Below are 17,187 nucleotides of genomic sequence, written 5' to 3' on the forward strand. Positions count from 1 at the left end.
CCCCTTGAGCGTCATTTGCAGTTGAATATTTTATCTTATCAGATACTATGGCAGACTATGCACCTGTCATTTCAGTAGGTGCAGTAAGAGGTGCAGTGGCGCACCAAACCCCTACACAGAGAAACACAAGCACGCACACACATACACACGCATAAATGCATGCACACACACCTTTTGCAACAGAGCAAGCATCAGTCTCGAAGGCAACGCGGTTTGACGAACGCGCCATCTACGGATGAACCCGAATCCCGAAGACCGAGGGGAACTTGAACAAACATGGAGGTTACTTCAACCCTTGGCAACCGACGGACCAGTAGACCACTGATTTAAAAATCTTATCGCTCACCTAACTATATAATTGCTGATTTGTCTCATGTGTGCATGCAGTTGTCAGAGTCGATATGAGTACCACAGTTAGGCAGTTGTAAACAAACACGATGTTCCTCCGAAATGATGTATATCATTCGGAAATCCAGAGAATGGAGTCATACATCACTTATGAGATATACAAAGCTGCGACTGGAAGTTGCAAATGGAAGTTCCACTGGTCGCAATTCGTCGGAGAATGTAAGAAATGCACGTAAACCTTAATAACCCCCGGTACACTTGAGCAGGTATAAGCCGGAATGCTGTGGGAATGAAAATTTCTGGAGATTCCTAGAAATTCGAACTGCATCCTAAAACTTCTTACTGCATTCCGAATGCATTCCAACTATTTGGGTCAATTCTTGTAACATGCCCGAATGTTTTGAAACATGTTCAAAACTTTGGAGGTACATTCGGAGTGGAAAAATATAGAACGGTATTTGAAGTGGATTGTAACTACATTCTAAGCACTCTTACTGCATTTTGACTGCATTGTAACTGCATTCTAAATATTCTGTACGTATTCGAGGGAGAATGGTAAAGGCAAAATTCCTATCAGAATGTTCCGAATGCGCCTCGAATGTATCTCGGTTGCAGCTGGAATTCTGGTGGAATATTCTTTAAATGTATCGGAATATTTCGATTGCAGTTGGAATACAGCTCGAATGTACCCCGAATACACCCCGAATACAGTCAGAGCGTCACGAATGCTCTTCAACTGAGCCCTGACTTCATCAGAACACCGCCAAATCGCATAATAGCGTGGTCACCTGTCACTGACACGTCAGATAACATTTGGGAGCCGCCAGTAAAACGGCATTCTTACAAAGCTTGAAAAAAAAAAATTTGTCTCCCGAATGCGGCCCGAATTTTAGTAAAAAAAATTCTTGCTGATTCTCTTTGATTCCTGTCAATTCGCAAAAGTGCACAGGGGCCTTTTTAGCAGCGTACTTTGAACGGTTATAGATTTTGCGTAATGTAAGAATATTTGAATGTTTCACAGGTGCTCAGGGAAATTACCAATGCAAATGGTATTCCATGGGGGTCGGGTATACGAATAGTATAGCCGATATGAGCATTGCACTGTAACAGCCAGCTCACTGGGGCTGTCTTCAGACTATTGATGAAACGTCCTTTGCAACACCAAAACACCACAATGTTTCCTAAATAACTGTATCCTCGCTTCCGAAAATAGAAAACAGAGAACGTTCTATGATCTTTATTTAACAATCGTCCCACGTGGTACCGGTTATGACAAGCGACCTTCACATCGCGCAGTTACCTGCAAGTATAACGTAGTTATCAAAGCTGAGAAAGTACATTATGTGCGGTTTTTCACTGTTTGTCGCACAGTTCCGACTGCAAATACGACTGCTGCTACTACTGCTCCTCCTCCTCCTCCTCCTCCTCCTCCTCCTACTACTACTACTACTACTACTACTACTACTACTACTACTACTGCTAGTAGTGTAATGTGAGATGAGATGCAATATATAGATACCCTTATGCATTATGTACACAATAATAAAATTCTAGAACATTCTACAGTGCTCCCCAGATGGTTCTGGAATCAGCTGCTTGTAGAAGTTTTCAGATCATTCAGTCTAAATCAAGCACATGTCTAAATATAGCATACCACTGCCACTTACTGAATCTACAGGACAATGTACAGTAGATGAAACATTGCTGCATGACGTATAACATAGGATCATGCTACTACAACTGGTACTACTGCTGCTTCTGCCACTACTACTACCAGGGCTACTGATACTGCTGCCTCTACCACCACTACTGCTGCCTCTGCCACTACTACTACCAGGGCTTCTGATACTCCTGCCACTACCACCACTACTGCTGCCTCTGCCACTACTACAACCAGGGCTACTGATACTCCTGCCACTACCACCACTACTGCTGCCTCTGCCACTACTACTACCAGGGCTACTGATACTGCTACCACTACCACCACTACTGCTGCCTCTGCCACTACTACTACCAGGGCTACTGATACTGCTGCCACTACCACCACTACTGCTGCCTCTGCCACTACTACTACCAGGGCTTCTGATCCTGCCACTACCACCACTACTGCTGCCCCTGCCACTACTCACCACCAGGGCTACTGATACTGCCACCACCACCACCACTACTGCTGCCCTGCCACTACTACTACCAGGGCTTCTGATACCCTGCCACTACCACCACTACTGCTGCCTCCGCCACTCACTACCACCAGGGCTTCTGATACCGCCACCACCACCACCACCACCGCTGCTTCGCCCCACCTCCACCACTGCCGCCCCTGCCACTACCACTACCAGGGCCACTGATACTGCCACCACCACCACCACCACTGCTGCCCCTGCCACTACCACCACCAGGGCTTCTGATACCCCCGCCACCACCACCACCACCGCCGCCCTGCCACCACTACCACCAGGGCTCTGATACTGCCACCACCACCACCACCACCGCCGCCCTACCACCACCACTGCTGCCCTGCCACTACTCACCACCAGGGCCACTGATACCTGCTACCACCACCACCACCACTGCTGCCCCTGCCACCACTACCACCAGGGCTTCTGATACCTGCTACCACCACCACCACCACTGCCGCCTCCGCCACCACCACTACCAGGGCTTCTGATACCGCCACCACCACCACCACCACCGCTGCCCTGCCAGTACCACCACCAAGGCCACTGATACCGCCACCACCACCACCACCACTGCTGCCCTGCCACCACTTCACCACCAGGGCCACTGATACCTGCTGCCCCCACCACCACTTCCCCTGCCGCCCCTGCCACCACTTCACTTCACCAGGGCCACCGATACCGCCACCACCACCACCACCACTGCTGCCCTGCCACCACCACCACCAGGGCTACTGGATACCGCCGCCACCACCACCACCTCTGCTGCCCCTGCCACTCACCACTACCAGGGCTCTGATACCCCGCCACCACCACCACCACTGCCGCCCTGCCACCACTACTCACCAGGGCTTCTGATACCGCCACCACCACCACCACCACTGCTGCCCCCACCACCACCACCGCCGCCTCTGCCACCACTCACCACCAGGGCCACCGATACCGCCACCACCACCACCACCACTACCGCTGCCCCTGCCACCACTACTACCAGGGCTTCTGATACCCCGCCACCACCACCACTACTGCCCCGCCACCACCACTACCAGGGCTTCTGATACCGCTACCACCACCACCACCACTGCCGCCCCGCCACCACCACTCACCAGGGCTTCTGATACCGCTACCACTACCACCACTACTGCTGCCCTGCCACTCACTACTACCAGGGCTACTGATACCGCTGCCACTACCACCACCTCTGCTGCCTCTGCCACTACTACTACCAGGGCTTCTGATACTCCCTGCCACCACCACCACTACTGCTGCCCCTGCCACCACTACTACCAGGGCTACTGATACTGCTACCACCACCACCACTACTGCCGCCTCTGCCAGTACTACTACCACATACTGATACCGCTACCACCACCACCACTACTGCCGCCTCTGCCACTACCACTACCAGGGCTACTGATACCGCTGCCCTACCACCACCACTCTGCTGCCTCTGCCACTACTACTACCAGGGCTACTGATACTGCTACCACTTCACCACCACTACTGCTGCCTCTGCCACTACTACTACCAGGGCTACTGATACTGCTACCACTACCACCACTACTGCTGCTTCTACTACCATTTCTACAGAACTTCACTAGAACTATTCATCCAACTGCTACTCACCACTACTACTGCTGCTACTACTACCGCTACTACTACCACTACTATTACTACTACTGCGTCTCTTGCCCTCCTCCTCCCATCATTACCACTGCTACTACTACCATTACTACTCACTACTACCATTACCACTACTATTACTACTTCCACCATTACTACTACCACTACTACTCACTACCATTACTCACTACCACTACCACTACCTACCGCTGCTGCTGCTACTGCTGCCAAGCACGCCACCAGCACCACCACCAGGGCCACTGATACCGCTGCCCCACCACCACCTCTGCCGCCCTGCCACTACCACCACCAGGGCTTCTGATACCGCCACCACCACCACCACCACTGCTGCCCCTGCCAGCACTCACTCACCAGGGCTACTGATACCGCTGCCACCACCACCACTCTGCCGCCTCTGCCACTACCACCACCAGGGCTTCTTGATACCCCTGCCACCACCACCACTACCGCTGCCTCTGCCACTACTACTACCAGGGCCACTGATACTGCTACCACTACCACCACTACTGCTGCCTCTGCCAGTACTACTACCAAGGCTACTGATACTGCTACCACTACCACCACTACTGCTGCCTCTGCCACTACTACTACCAGGGCTACTGATACTGCTACCACTACCACCACTACTGCTGCCTCTGCCACTACTACTACCAGGGCTACTGATACTGCTACCACTACCACCACTACTGCTGCCTCTGCCACTACTACTACCAGGGCTACTGATACTGCTACCACTCACCACCACTACTGCTGCCTCTGCCACTACTACTACCAGGGCTACTGATACTGCTACCACTACCACCACTACTGCTGCTTCTACTACCATTTCTACTAGAACTTCACTAGAACTATTCATCCAACTGCTACTACCACTACTACTGCTGCTACTACTACTGCTACTACTACCACTACTATTACTACTACTGCGTCTCTTGCTCCTCCTCCTCCTATCATTACCACTGCTACTACTACTATTACTACTACTACTACTACTACTACTACTATTACTACTACTATTACTACTTCTACTATTACTACTACTACTACTACTATTACTATTACTACTACTACTACTACTTCTACTGCTGCTGCTGCTACTGCTGCTGCTAATGCTACTAGTACTACTACTGCTACTACTTCAACAACTACTGTTGGTGTTGTTACGTCTACTGCTACTACACCCATTGGTTGTGGTATAAACTACTTTGAGTCCCAAGCGTTCCAGAAGATGGTTTACACGTGAATGAGTGAGTTGTTTGGGTGATGTTTTACCTGCTTCTCCCTGTGGTTGGACGAAGGCCCCCATTCCGACACACCTGAGTCCCGCCTCACACGGGCACATGTCGATCATCTGCATCGGCCGTGTGCCGTCAAGGCCCCTGTTCTTCACCCAGCAGCCTGCAGATAACGTCACAATAGGTCAGTGATGCAACGTTCACGGAGTTCAAGATACACTTCATGAGAGTGTAAGTTTAGTTTTACGCCGCTTTTAGCAATATTCCTGCAATATCAAGGCGGGGGACGCCAGGAATGGGCTTCATGCATTGTACCCATGTTGGAAATCGAGCCCGGATCTTCGGCGTGACGAGAGAACGCTTTAACCACGAGGTTACCACCGCCCTTTTCTTAATGAGGAGAGACGATAGTGTAGGCTTATTGCCTCCCCGACCCAACATTCCACCTACATGTACTTTGTCCCTGTGTTCTCATGGGCCGGCGCTCCCCGAGGGCCCTCATGCCACCCCGACCCAACATTCCACCTACTTTGTCCCTGTGTTCTCAAGGGCCGGCACTCCCCGAGGGCCCTCTTGCCACCCCGACCCAACATTCCACCTACTTTGTCCCTGTGTTCTCATGGGCCGGCACTCCTCAAGGGCCCTCTTGCCACCCCGACCCAACATTCCACCTACTTTGTCCCAGTGTTCTCATGGGCCGGCCCTCCCTGGGGGCCCTCTTGCCACCCTGACCCAACATTCCACCTACTTTGTCCCTGTGTTCTCATGGGCCGGGCACTCCCTGGGGCCCTCTTGCCACCCTGACCCAACATTCAACCTACTTTGTCCCTGTGTTCTCATGGGCCGGCACTCCCCGAGGGCCCTCTTGCCACCCCGACCCAACATTCCACCTACTTTGTCCCTGTGTTCTCTAGGGCCGGCACTCCCCGAGGGCCCTCTTGCCACCCCGACCCAACATTCCACCTACTTTGTCCCTGTGTTCTCATGGGCCGGCACTCCCTGGGGGCCCTCTTGCCACCCTGACCCAACATCCCACCTACTTTGTCCCTGTGTTCTCTAGGGCCGACCGTCCCCGAGGGCCCTCTTGCCACCCCGACCCAACATTCCACCTACTTTGTCCCTGTGTTCTCAAGGGCCGGCACTCCCCGAGGGCCCTCTTGCCACCCCGACCTAACATTCCACCTACTTTGTCCCTGTGTTCTCATGGGCCGGCACTCCCCGAGGGCCCTCTTGCCACCCCCGACCCAACATTCCACCTACTTTGTCCCTGTGTTCTCATGGGGCCGGCACTCCCCGAGGGCCCTCTTGCCACCCCGGACCCAACATTCAACCTACTTTGTCCCTGTGTTCTCATGGGCCGGCACTCCCCGAGGGCCCTCTTGCCACCCCGACCTAACATTCCACCTACTTTGTCCCTGTGTTCTCATGGGCCGGCACTCCCTGGGGCCCTCTTGCCACCCCGACCTAACATTCCACCTACTTTGTCCCAGTGTTCTCATGGGCCGGCACTCCCCGAGGGCCCTCTTGCCACCCCGACCCAACATTCCACCTACTTTGTCCCAGTGTTCTCATGGGCCGGCACTCCCCGAGGGCCCCTCTTGCCACCCCCCGACCCAACATTCCACCTACTTTGTCCCTGTGTTCTCATGGGCCGGCACTCCCCGAGGGCCCTCTTGCCACCCCGACCCAACATTCCACCTACTTTGTCCCTGTGTTCTCATGGGCCGGCACTCCCCGAGGGCCCTCTTGCCACCCTGACCCAACATTCCACCTACTTTGTCCCTGTGTTCTCATGGGCCGGCACTCCCCGAGGGCCCTCTTGCCACCCCGACCCAACATTCCACCTACTTTGTCCCTGTGTTCTCATGGGCCGGCACTCCCCGAGGGCCCTCTTGCCGACCCCGACCCAACATTCCACCTACTTTGTCCCTGTGTTCTCATGGGCCGGCACTCCCCGAGGGCCCTCTTGCCACCCCGACCCAACATTCCACCTACTTTGTCCCTGTGTTCTCATGGGCCGGCACTCCCCGAGGGCCCTCTTTCCAACCTGGGGCCATGTTTTGACTTGCTGGCAGCACTTGAAGGACGGACACTCGGAGGCCACACTGCAGGACGTGGTGTTCTGGCCATACACCTGGAAACAATAAACTGGATTCGAATTTGAACTAGCAACAATTTAAGAGCTGGCCAAAGCCATTTCGTAGAACTGTATCCACGCATCATAAAGGCACCTTTTGCGATATTCTTTTAAGCGGAATTGCTTTTAGCGGAAACCATTTTGAAAGTTTTTCTGTAGCCCCTTAGTGCAAGCTAATACGGACACAATTGTGGATTGTGTACTTCTACACAAACGAAACTCGGGTGTCTTTTTGAAAACAAATAGAGAGAATACTGAAGTTGGACAGGCAGCCTCCAAACTGAAGTTAGAAGCAAGTGGGTGGCAGTGTAAGCAACGTTTCACTATGCTCCTCAATATTCAGTTTACCATGTTTGAATCCCACTCGATGTCTACACGTGGAAACCTGCGCTTAGCACAACTACACTGGTTTAGTACAACCAGGTGTTTCTTATTTAATGCCGTACCTATCGAAAATCATGTCATATGCTGACGGTTGGTATACAACAGAATTTTGACCAGACCACCCGCTTATTGTCATCACGAGCATAAATCTACGTATTTGGAAATTGTTGAGGACCAGCTGGTGGCCGGATCCTAATTGTACTACCCATCTGGTCGCAACAGGAATGAGAATTACACAGTCATTTAACGCCTCAGAGGATCAAATTAAGAAGGGGCGGTGGGGTAGCCTAGTGGTTAAAGCGTTGGCTCGTCACGCCGAAGACCCGGGTTCGATTCCCCACATGGGCACAATGTGTTAAGCCCATTTCTGGTGTCCCCCGCCGTGATATTGCTGGAATATTGCTAAAAGCGGCGTAAAACCAAGTCAGTCAGTCAGTCAAATTAAGAAAAATGCTTATGAAACATACAACAAAACTTACCAGGGCAAGACAGGCGGCAGCTATGAGAAGGAGAAAGGACTTCATGCTGGTGTCGTTCTGTGTCGCCTATCTAGTTGTGCAGCCGCGGAACGTTGTCTGAATGTCCTGATAAGGTTGGGCGAAAATTGTGCAGGCCACAGTAGTCGACTTCTCTGTAGACACCGGTTGACCTTACTTGTGACCTCGGTAGAACGTCTGCTGCCGCCGCGGTATGGCCATTCAATATTCAGGGTCCCGATTCACAAATGGTTCGTAACGTTACGACCTGTTGTAACTCTAAGGTTTATCATAGGCTTATGGATGTCGTAGAGCTACGAACGCTTTGAGGATCGGGGCCCAGCTTCTCGGAGCTTTTGTACACCATTACATGTAGATGTTCAGATTATTGGAGCCCTTGTGCAATGTTAAACGTAAATGCTCAGCCTCTATGAGAAAGTGTTCAGCCATCCTTGGAGCTAGGTTACAATATTAGGCGTAAATGTTCAACCTATTGGCGCTACTGTGCAGTATTAAACAGTAATGTTCAGCCTCTAGTAGATGTGTACAGTATAAGATGCCAATATTCAATATCGTGGAGCTCGTTAACAGCATTCTTGAAACACATGTGCAGTGTTGGGGAGTCCACTAATGGTACCGTGTGCAATTACTAGAAAAGAATATGTTTCGTCTGGGCGCAAAAGGTATCACAGAGGAGAATACTTTTTTAAACAGACCACTAAAACCCAGTGACGATACCAAGTGTTGGTAATGGGTAAGCATGTCCCGCCCCAGAGGTAACACCCACCACTCACAGTTTCAATAAAAGAGTAAGTGTAAGCTACCACTGTCAAGGTAGTAAGCTCGATTTTGACCAAAAGAGCCCGTTTTTATGCATACCATAATCCACTTAGTAAATGAAAGTTATACCAGTTTATGGCAAAAAGGTTGGGTATCCTGTCCCATATGTGATCCTTATCACAAACAATGCAAGGGCACGTGCACGTCAGTAGCTGACATGAGCAAAGGAACACATGCTGCAAGTAAAAATATGGTATTGCATCATACGCCATTTTTGTCAATGAGGATAAATTTGGAAATGTGTTCCACATGTTTACCATAAAACCTTAAAAGCTTTATTCGGGTCTTCAATGTACTAACCTTGATCAACAAACTTTATTGCAAGAATCTTATGAGGCATTTGTTTTTGTGTGCGTGAAAAAATAGACTGGAGCTGCTGCAATATGCTCGGCATAAAGGAAACGTTTTTTGAAAGTCGTAACAGATTCACATGAACACGCACATGTACAGGCCTAAAATATAAAACTCTAACCTCATGAGCACATGAAGCTTTAAAGCATAGATATGAAGAATGGTTTCGAGCATACTGTATATAGCTATCAGTGGGCGTAAGTGTAGCGCACCTCTTAGAATAAGTACGAACGAAAGGTACTGAAGTTCACCTGAAGTACATTGCTCATGCTGCTATTCAGATCCAATGTCAGGGTTAAGCAGATAAGCCAAACTTCCTGAAAAGCCACTCCCAGAGTGCAGTGCGTCATATGTGTAGTTTCACGATGATGTTCGTGCAGCGAATTCGATTTGCGACACTCGTTTCACAAGAGGGACCGACTAGTTGGTATTCTGGGAAAGCCTCTTGATGCATTTTGCAAATATTTAAAAAGCAAGGTTTTGACTTGACTGACTGACTGACTGAAACGTTCCGTCCTAGACCACGACTATTTTATACAATGAACAGGCAATATTATTCCTATTGGACATACATGATACATATGTTTAGGTACTGTGACATAAGGCACTATGTACGGTGTTGCTTGTTTCTGTGCTGTAATTCTTCTTCTAAACGCTGCATACACCTGTAGGAAGGAAACAGAAATGTTCAGATTATAGACTAACAGGCTGTCTGTTATCATAGTTCAGTCAACATAGCTATAAAGGTGGACATTAACACACAACAATCCTCTACTACACAGGTTCCGGTTTACAGCAGCCGTTATTCAGCATAGCACATTGTGCCCTGGCAGTATAGATACTCTGAAGGGCTGAGAATGTATTTTACGAGGAATCTACAATTTTAGCTGCATATGTATTGAAGTAATTTTCTATTTAAAGTGACGTGATCCACATGACCAAAGGAGCCATTACATTTACTACTGATGGCAAGCCATACCGGATATTAGTTTTCATTTGTCTAGACTCTCTGTACGTCAGGTTTGTCATCCGGCGTTTATTCCACGGTAGAACATATATTTCTACCACCTGATCGCCGTACTAACCTATTGGAGTGAGGATCGGTTACAATGTATGAAAAGTCGTTTATATGATACCACATCCGTTCATTCATCCTCCCTATGAAGGTACGTACCCGCTTCTCCCCCTGGAAGGAAGACGCCGTTGGCCACACAGTACAGCCCCCTTTGGCACGGGCAGTCGTCGGTCATGTCGTGTGGGGGAAAGTAGGCAACGTCTGTCTTTGTCCAGCAGACTTGGGAGTGAAGTACAATAGTGTCAATAAAACGGAGGTCACGGGATTGTGTGAATGGATTAGTGATTGTATAGTACAGTATTTCATAGTGTGTCAGCTTGTTGGGTGAGGAAAGGTCGAAGAGATGCAGGTCTCAGTTTACCAGTTTCTTTAGAACTCACGGACACGGAGCTCACAAAACTAGAAACAGGCGAACCGGAAGTCGGTTTCTGTCACACCCAAGGGACGCAACTCTGCACACCAATTGCGGCCCCCTCAGGAAACCTAAGGCCACCAGAATGGTAAGATGATGCTAGTCTGTGCTACACTGATGACTGTGGCTGGTTGTAATTTGAAGCGCTTTGAGCATGCGTGTGGGATGGACTATAGCGCTATATAAATACTCATATTATAATTTAATGTTAAGACCGTTATGAGACGCCCCCTATAATCAGCCTACAACAGGTGTTGGCACCCACGTCACTATCAGGAAATTAGCTCCATTCCTCGATCTTACGCAAACTAGGTCCAATGTTTTCACATTGCTAAATTTTAATACCATTTGTTATTTCTTGAGAAAATAGCCGGCTTACTTAAGCCTGACGCTCTGGGGGCTCGGTAACACGTCGGCAACCATTAAAGAACCATTACACGTCAACTACAGTAACACTTTCACCCTTATACACACCCAGGCACCTACTCTCCGCAACCAACATTGTTCAACTTTGCCTGATCTGTGACCTGTGTGCAGTACTCGGACAACTTGCCACCACCTGGACTTGTAGGACTCGCCCATCCGTCACCCCGTGGTAAATACTGGCTTACAACTCAGACGTATTAGATAATAAATTGCATTAAAACTGGCATCAGGTCAGCATACTAAGTGGCTGAATGTGGCTGATTTGTTCATCTTCAAAATGAACGTTAACGGGCAGTTCTAAATGGAATATAAAATTACATCCTTGTGTCTTGTGTTTTGGCTATTTTGTTTGTCATCTTCGTTAAAATAAGTATCATTTAATATGATCAATCCTAAATCTTATTTTTTCCCCCTTTAACTGGTCAAGCATAAACGGAATGTAAAGTGACCAGCAGGAGCAAACCGAAACATGAGTCTCATTAACCTATTCAGGCAATGACCTACCTTCCAGCCGAAAGTGAAAATAGACATCGCAAACAACTATGGTTACACTGAATTCCAATTTCCTGTTCCATAAGAAAATAGTATTTACAACTGAATTTTTATTTTAAATTTTATTAACATCGTATTTCTATATTTTATGGCGAGGTGTAGGCAGCATGACCTTAACTAAGACGTCACAGACTGCCCCAGTTTGATGAGGTCGTAAAATGATTCACAATGCATCTGGCTCACTGATTACACCTGTTATGTGCTTTTTGAGCTTATTCAGTGTAGTTGTGTAACAGAGTTTTTATCAAATTTGAGAAAACGCATGACAGAATAAACTGAAATCAATACTAAACTCAAAAACCTTAAGTTGTTTCTTTTTATTTAAAAATGCAGTTGAGCAGCTGTTTCAAATTGTCAAACTCAGTTTGAAATTTGAGATTTTGTTTCGAGAAATCAGGGCCGACTTTTTCCAGAGCCTCGTTTTGGATTTCCACGATTTCCAGGTTTCCGTTTGTCAGTGCTCGCTGTACGACAGAGCACGCCACATGTTTGCAAGGATTATAAGGAGCGTAGCGTTGCAATATACAAGTGCTTAGATGTATCAAATAATACCAATTAATATTTATGTATCCAGTTAAAAGAGTTGCTCTCAAAGATTCTGGACTGGTTCTTGTACTAAGTTGCGCAATAGGACGGAACCCAGTCAACAGGAAACGAGACTGTTGTGTAATCAATGTTTTGACTTGAGCACTTCCGGTCACTTTAACTGATATGGAGTGAGTGAGTGAGTTTAGGCTTACGCCGCTTTTAGCAATATTCCAGCAATATCACAACGAGGGGACACCAGAAATGGGAATCTGTGAATCGAACCCGGGTTTTCAGTGTGACGAGTGAACGCTATATTCACTAAGCTACCCCACGCCCCTAACTGATATAGGGAGGGAGGATGTAGTTTAGTCAAACTCACGCTGTCCTTGCGCCTTCATGCTCTGACAAGTACCCCTTACTGCACTCCTACTGCCGTCAACGAGGTCGTTGTTGACGTCATCGACACCACGTCCACCTATCACAACACCAGAGCTGAGCTGCTGTTGGCGGAACTGGTTGTCAACGGAATTCCCCATGGGCTTCACACAACAATATAGGAACGGACAGTCATCAGCGGTCAGACATGCCGCAGCCAGGTTCACAGAGCACTGAAGGTGAAGCAACAGTTATTGAGTCTTTGAATGACATGTAGAGGTGATACACGTCCAGGTGGAAATGTATAGATGCCATCTTACGTTATATGAGCAACACGACATTTAAGAGCATGTTCTTACTCCTTCATCAGGTGAATGAAAAATAGGACCCGTCGTGTTCTTCATATTACAGACGTTGGCATCCATGAATTGTCACTTTGAACAGACTCGATTATTCGAATATAAGACTCGGCACGACACCCCTCAACGCTAGCTTCAATCAATATTACAAGTAATTCACATCTCACAACCTTGCGGTCGTAGTGAACATTATATACAAAATAAGAATACCTTCCGCTTGATTTTGTCGTATGATCAAAGCTAGTCTCTATTTCTGATAATTTCACAAAGTAATATGTTTAAAACTTACCGTTATGGTAACATATGGAGGGACCTTCTATATCCCTGACATAGTCCAAGAGATAAGGTCCATTTATTTACCCCGAGGGGTCCAAAAGGTTTGAACATTGGTTCCTGTAGGAAAATGTCTGCATTTTCAGAATATGTAAGTCTTACGAGTCAAAACTTGACCAAGTTTTCGCTAGAGGGCGCTGAAGTCATGACTCAGCATTTTTTTCACCCACTACTGGAAACGTATGAAATACAAAGAAAGGGTGATATATTATATATCATATGAGAGCCAACACATTTGGCTTTAATAAAATCATAACATTAAGTACATCTTTGAACTCACTACTGTGTCAGTTCACAGAAAAGACAAAAATTACATAAAAAATGGTAAAACGCACATCTTTCGTTTTTCACTATATATACAAATAAACCCTTGAAGAGTATTTGTGTTCTCATTTTGGATTGACAAATATATAGTCAATCATTTGAAACAACAATTATAACTTTCTATCAATTTTTAATGGATCTACACCATGTTTTGTGAGGTAGGCATCAAATTTGAATTTCGGAAAAAGGGAGATAACTCTTGTTTCTCCCATTCTGAGATCCCACTGTTTTTTGTCCTCAACACATAGCTACGGCAACAGTTTGAGTCAACTGTACTTCTACTACTTCTACCACTTAAAGTAATAGTTGACAAACAACATTTAACACTAATAAAAACATGTACATCGTAGGCAACCCATAATGTTGGATCAGATGTTCCAGTTAAGTAAACATTTGTTGTTTTTTGTCTTTCCAGTAAACAAAAGATTTAATACTTTCTAAATTGTTTCCTTGAAGAAATCCTTTAGTTAGTTTAGGTTCAACACATCCTGATCATAAAGAGTGAAATACCTGTAAATATTTGTCTGGTACATATCATATTGGCGGCCATTTTTACTATTGAAACATGTGACAGGCTGATGTTGTGCTGTGATTTTGAAGCTTCTCATAGATGTTTCTGTGGTTATTATGTAAGTATTCCTTTCCTATTTACATTACTAGATGTTCTGGAATGAAATAATGTATAAATGACAGGTAAAAAATGTAAATAAACGGATATGCTCCTGAATCAAACCTACAATTCAAACACTGACCTTGCAAAACTTTTGGCAGCAGATACTATTTTCCTAACGAGTAATCTTATTTCTGTATTTTCTATATGTGTCTGCTGGTCAAATGCTTTGGATTTTAATGTTGGTCTTATTCTTTCAAGTTGGTGATAAATTCTTTGCATAAATGATTTATGCTTTTTTACAACAGATCCAGTGAATGATAATGACCTCAAAATAATATGATGGAATCCTGGATGGATTGCAGTTGGCTCTGTACAGCTGAAGGGAGGCCCGACATATGGACCACATAAGGTTTGTAAATGCCATGTAAATCTGTCAGAAAATTAATAATCTGGATGTACCTAATGTTATGAATTTATTAAAGCCAAATGTGTTGGATCTCATATGATTTTGCAATATGTCACCCTTTCTTTGTATTTCATACGCCAAACATCAACGTGTCCAGTAGTGGGGTAGTGGGTGAAAAAAAAGCTGAGTCATGACTTCAGCGCCCTCTAGCGAAAAATCGGTCAAGTTTTGACTCGTAAGACTTACATATTCTGAAAATGCAGACATTTTCCCATACGTACAAATGTTCAAACCTTTTGGACCTCTGAGGTAATTAAATCAGGCCTTATCTCTTGGACTAACATATGTAGGCACTGAGCCTGTCGGACTGGACCCGAGTGAGGAAAGTGTCAGAATATGTGTATTGTTTTTTAAGGGGGGACCATATACCGTAGGCAGTCAATCAATACATTTGTTATTAAATTGGTGTGTTCACATTAGCCATCCTATAAGTCCTTGACCAGTCAGCTTGGTCCTTGACAGTGTAGCCTTTAGCAGATTTGACTAACCGAGGACCTGAACCGGCCCAATATGAAACCTTCCCTAATGTAAGATAAGAGAATTACTCGTCCTACATTTACAGAATTTGACATTTAATCCAGCCAACGGCGTACAAACAAGGTCAACGTTTGTCTGAAGACTTTCGTCGTCGCAGACACTAGTGATTTCGTTCGTTGACAGTGCTTCCTTGTTGTTAAGTTCAGCAATCATCCATTACACGACGGCGAGGCTGAACCAGGCAATAAATGGAGGGATCATGAGGCCCGATATACACAAGTAGGATACGATGACGTGCAACAAACAAGATAACGAGCCTGACCATCGATCCTTTTATAAAGGAGGCCGCCCTTCTGGTGGAAACATACATGCATCTCGCTATAATCTCACTACTTTCAAAATGTATAGGCGGATGAGATATAAAGCCACGTTAAGTCGGTGCGCCTAGTGGCTGAAAGAGTTGTATGAGATCCCCATGGAGCTGAGGAGCTGAGATTGATAATACGATGTGCCGTTTGAGTTTGACATCCAATGGTCGAGGGAAAAATTTAAGCGCCTTTGTGGAGCTGATCTGTATATTGGCGCTATACAAATGTTAGTATAATAAGTAGTAATAGATATACAATCACAATGTCTCTGTATGCTACTTACTACAAGCCCCACGAGTGCTACACGCGACACTGTCTTCATGCTGGTTGTAGACCTCGAGTGATCAGTATACCGGCTACAAGTAGGTCAGTATGACCTTCTCCACGTGGGTTCATATCCAGCTGAAATATTTACTGTTGGGTATGTCTCAGACCAGTACAATGTGCCATTTAGGTTTTATCTGTTGTCAATGTCCCAGTGCCGTGGCCGAATTGTGGTAGTACCAGTGTTCATTTGATAATTCAAACCATTATGTGTGATTTGGGTTATTGTGTTCATTTAACAGGCTGTATGAGAATTAAAAGCGTTATGTGATGACTGAAGATGTTGTTTAAGGAAACAAAATTTAGAACGACGTTACCGGTCACATTGTCAGTACTTCCGATAGTAGTGACATCTATCTTCAGTGAACCAATGAATGAAGCCCCTCATTACTTAAGGAAGGTCAAAAGAACCCGTCTACTCTGTGCATGCAAATACTTCCTCGACCTCTCATTAAAGTGTGTAAATCTCGGAACTTCCAGAACTAAGCTGGCTCTCGGCTCCCGTTACGCGCGCCAACTTGCGATATGCGAGACGGGATCCAGATTACTTCCGGTGCAAGATTTCCGGTGCCAAGCCAACCAGTTCTGGTTCGAAATTGCGCGACCGCCAAATACTACTTGACTAGACTAGGATGTTGTGTCACAGCTGTTGACAGTCGTAGTTGGCTAATTTGGGGATGGTTAGGTCGGAAATGTGTTATTCCAACAAGGATAATCGGTTCTTTACTGTCAGCTGACAACCATGAACCACTCGAATAGGTATGAAACGTTGTTTGTCACCGGAAATACTAAGGTCTCGCGAAGTGCCGTGACCTGCCTACGGGACCCATGTGCAGAGAAGACAGTCATGAGACAATCTGATCGACCAGACCTTAAAAAAAGCCAGGCAATTATTTTGTTTGTTTGTTTGTTCTTTGACACAGAAACATTCTAGCCATATGGCTGCAGGCAATTAAAATTATT

At 46.6% G+C, this 17,187-nt stretch overlaps 2 protein-coding genes across 2 annotated transcripts; both read right to left on the reverse strand.

Annotated features, from left to right (window-relative positions):
• Window positions 1–1,570: 1,570 nt before the first annotated feature.
• On the reverse strand, window positions 1,571–8,561 carry LOC124266089 (venom protein 164-like). Its single transcript, XM_046700907.1, has 4 exons — window positions 8,405–8,561; window positions 7,400–7,538; window positions 5,442–5,567; window positions 1,571–1,648 (listed from the first exon to the last, which is right to left on the reverse strand). The coding sequence occupies exons 1-4, from the start codon at window positions 8,447–8,449 to the stop codon at window positions 1,632–1,634; spliced, it is 327 nt and encodes a 108-aa protein (XP_046556863.1). The 5' UTR covers window positions 8,450–8,561; the 3' UTR covers window positions 1,571–1,631.
• Window positions 8,562–10,106: 1,545 nt separating this feature from the next.
• On the reverse strand, window positions 10,107–16,250 carry LOC124266090. Its single transcript, XM_046700908.1, has 4 exons — window positions 16,184–16,250; window positions 12,965–13,193; window positions 10,767–10,886; window positions 10,107–10,257 (listed from the first exon to the last, which is right to left on the reverse strand). Exons 1-4 carry the CDS (start codon window positions 16,220–16,222, stop codon window positions 10,241–10,243), a joined length of 405 nt encoding a protein of 134 aa, XP_046556864.1. The 5' UTR covers window positions 16,223–16,250; the 3' UTR covers window positions 10,107–10,240.
• Window positions 16,251–17,187: the final 937 nt, after the last annotated feature.

Source organism: Haliotis rubra, unplaced genomic scaffold (assembly GCF_003918875.1).
Source record: "Haliotis rubra isolate DU_JTF1 unplaced genomic scaffold, ASM391887v1 Scf123, whole genome shotgun sequence".
NCBI classification, from domain to species: domain Eukaryota; kingdom Metazoa; phylum Mollusca; class Gastropoda; order Lepetellida; family Haliotidae; genus Haliotis; species Haliotis rubra.

Excerpts from the sequence above, each read along its gene's own strand:
- LOC124266089 (XM_046700907.1), bottom strand. The coding sequence starts at position 8,449 with ATGAAGTCCTTTCTCCTTCTCATAGCTGCCGCCTGTCTTGCCCTG. Across the intron at positions 7,539-8,404 it reads CTGCCGCCTGTCTTGCCCTG|GTGTATGGCCAGAACACCAC; the intron begins GTAAGTTTTGTT and ends TATTGTTTCCAG. Across the intron at positions 5,568-7,399 it reads CATGAGAACACAGGGACAAA|GCTGCTGGGTGAAGAACAGG; the intron begins GTAGGTGGAATG and ends CGTTATCTGCAG.
- LOC124266090 (XM_046700908.1), bottom strand. The coding sequence starts at position 16,222 with ATGAAGACAGTGTCGCGTGTAGCACTCGTGGGGCTTGTA. Across the intron at positions 13,194-16,183 it reads TAGCACTCGTGGGGCTTGTA|TGCTCTGTGAACCTGGCTGC; the intron begins GTAAGTAGCATA and ends CTTCACCTTCAG. Across the intron at positions 10,887-12,964 it reads CATGAAGGCGCAAGGACAGC|TCTGCTGGACAAAGACAGAC; the intron begins GTGAGTTTGACT and ends TTCACTCCCAAG.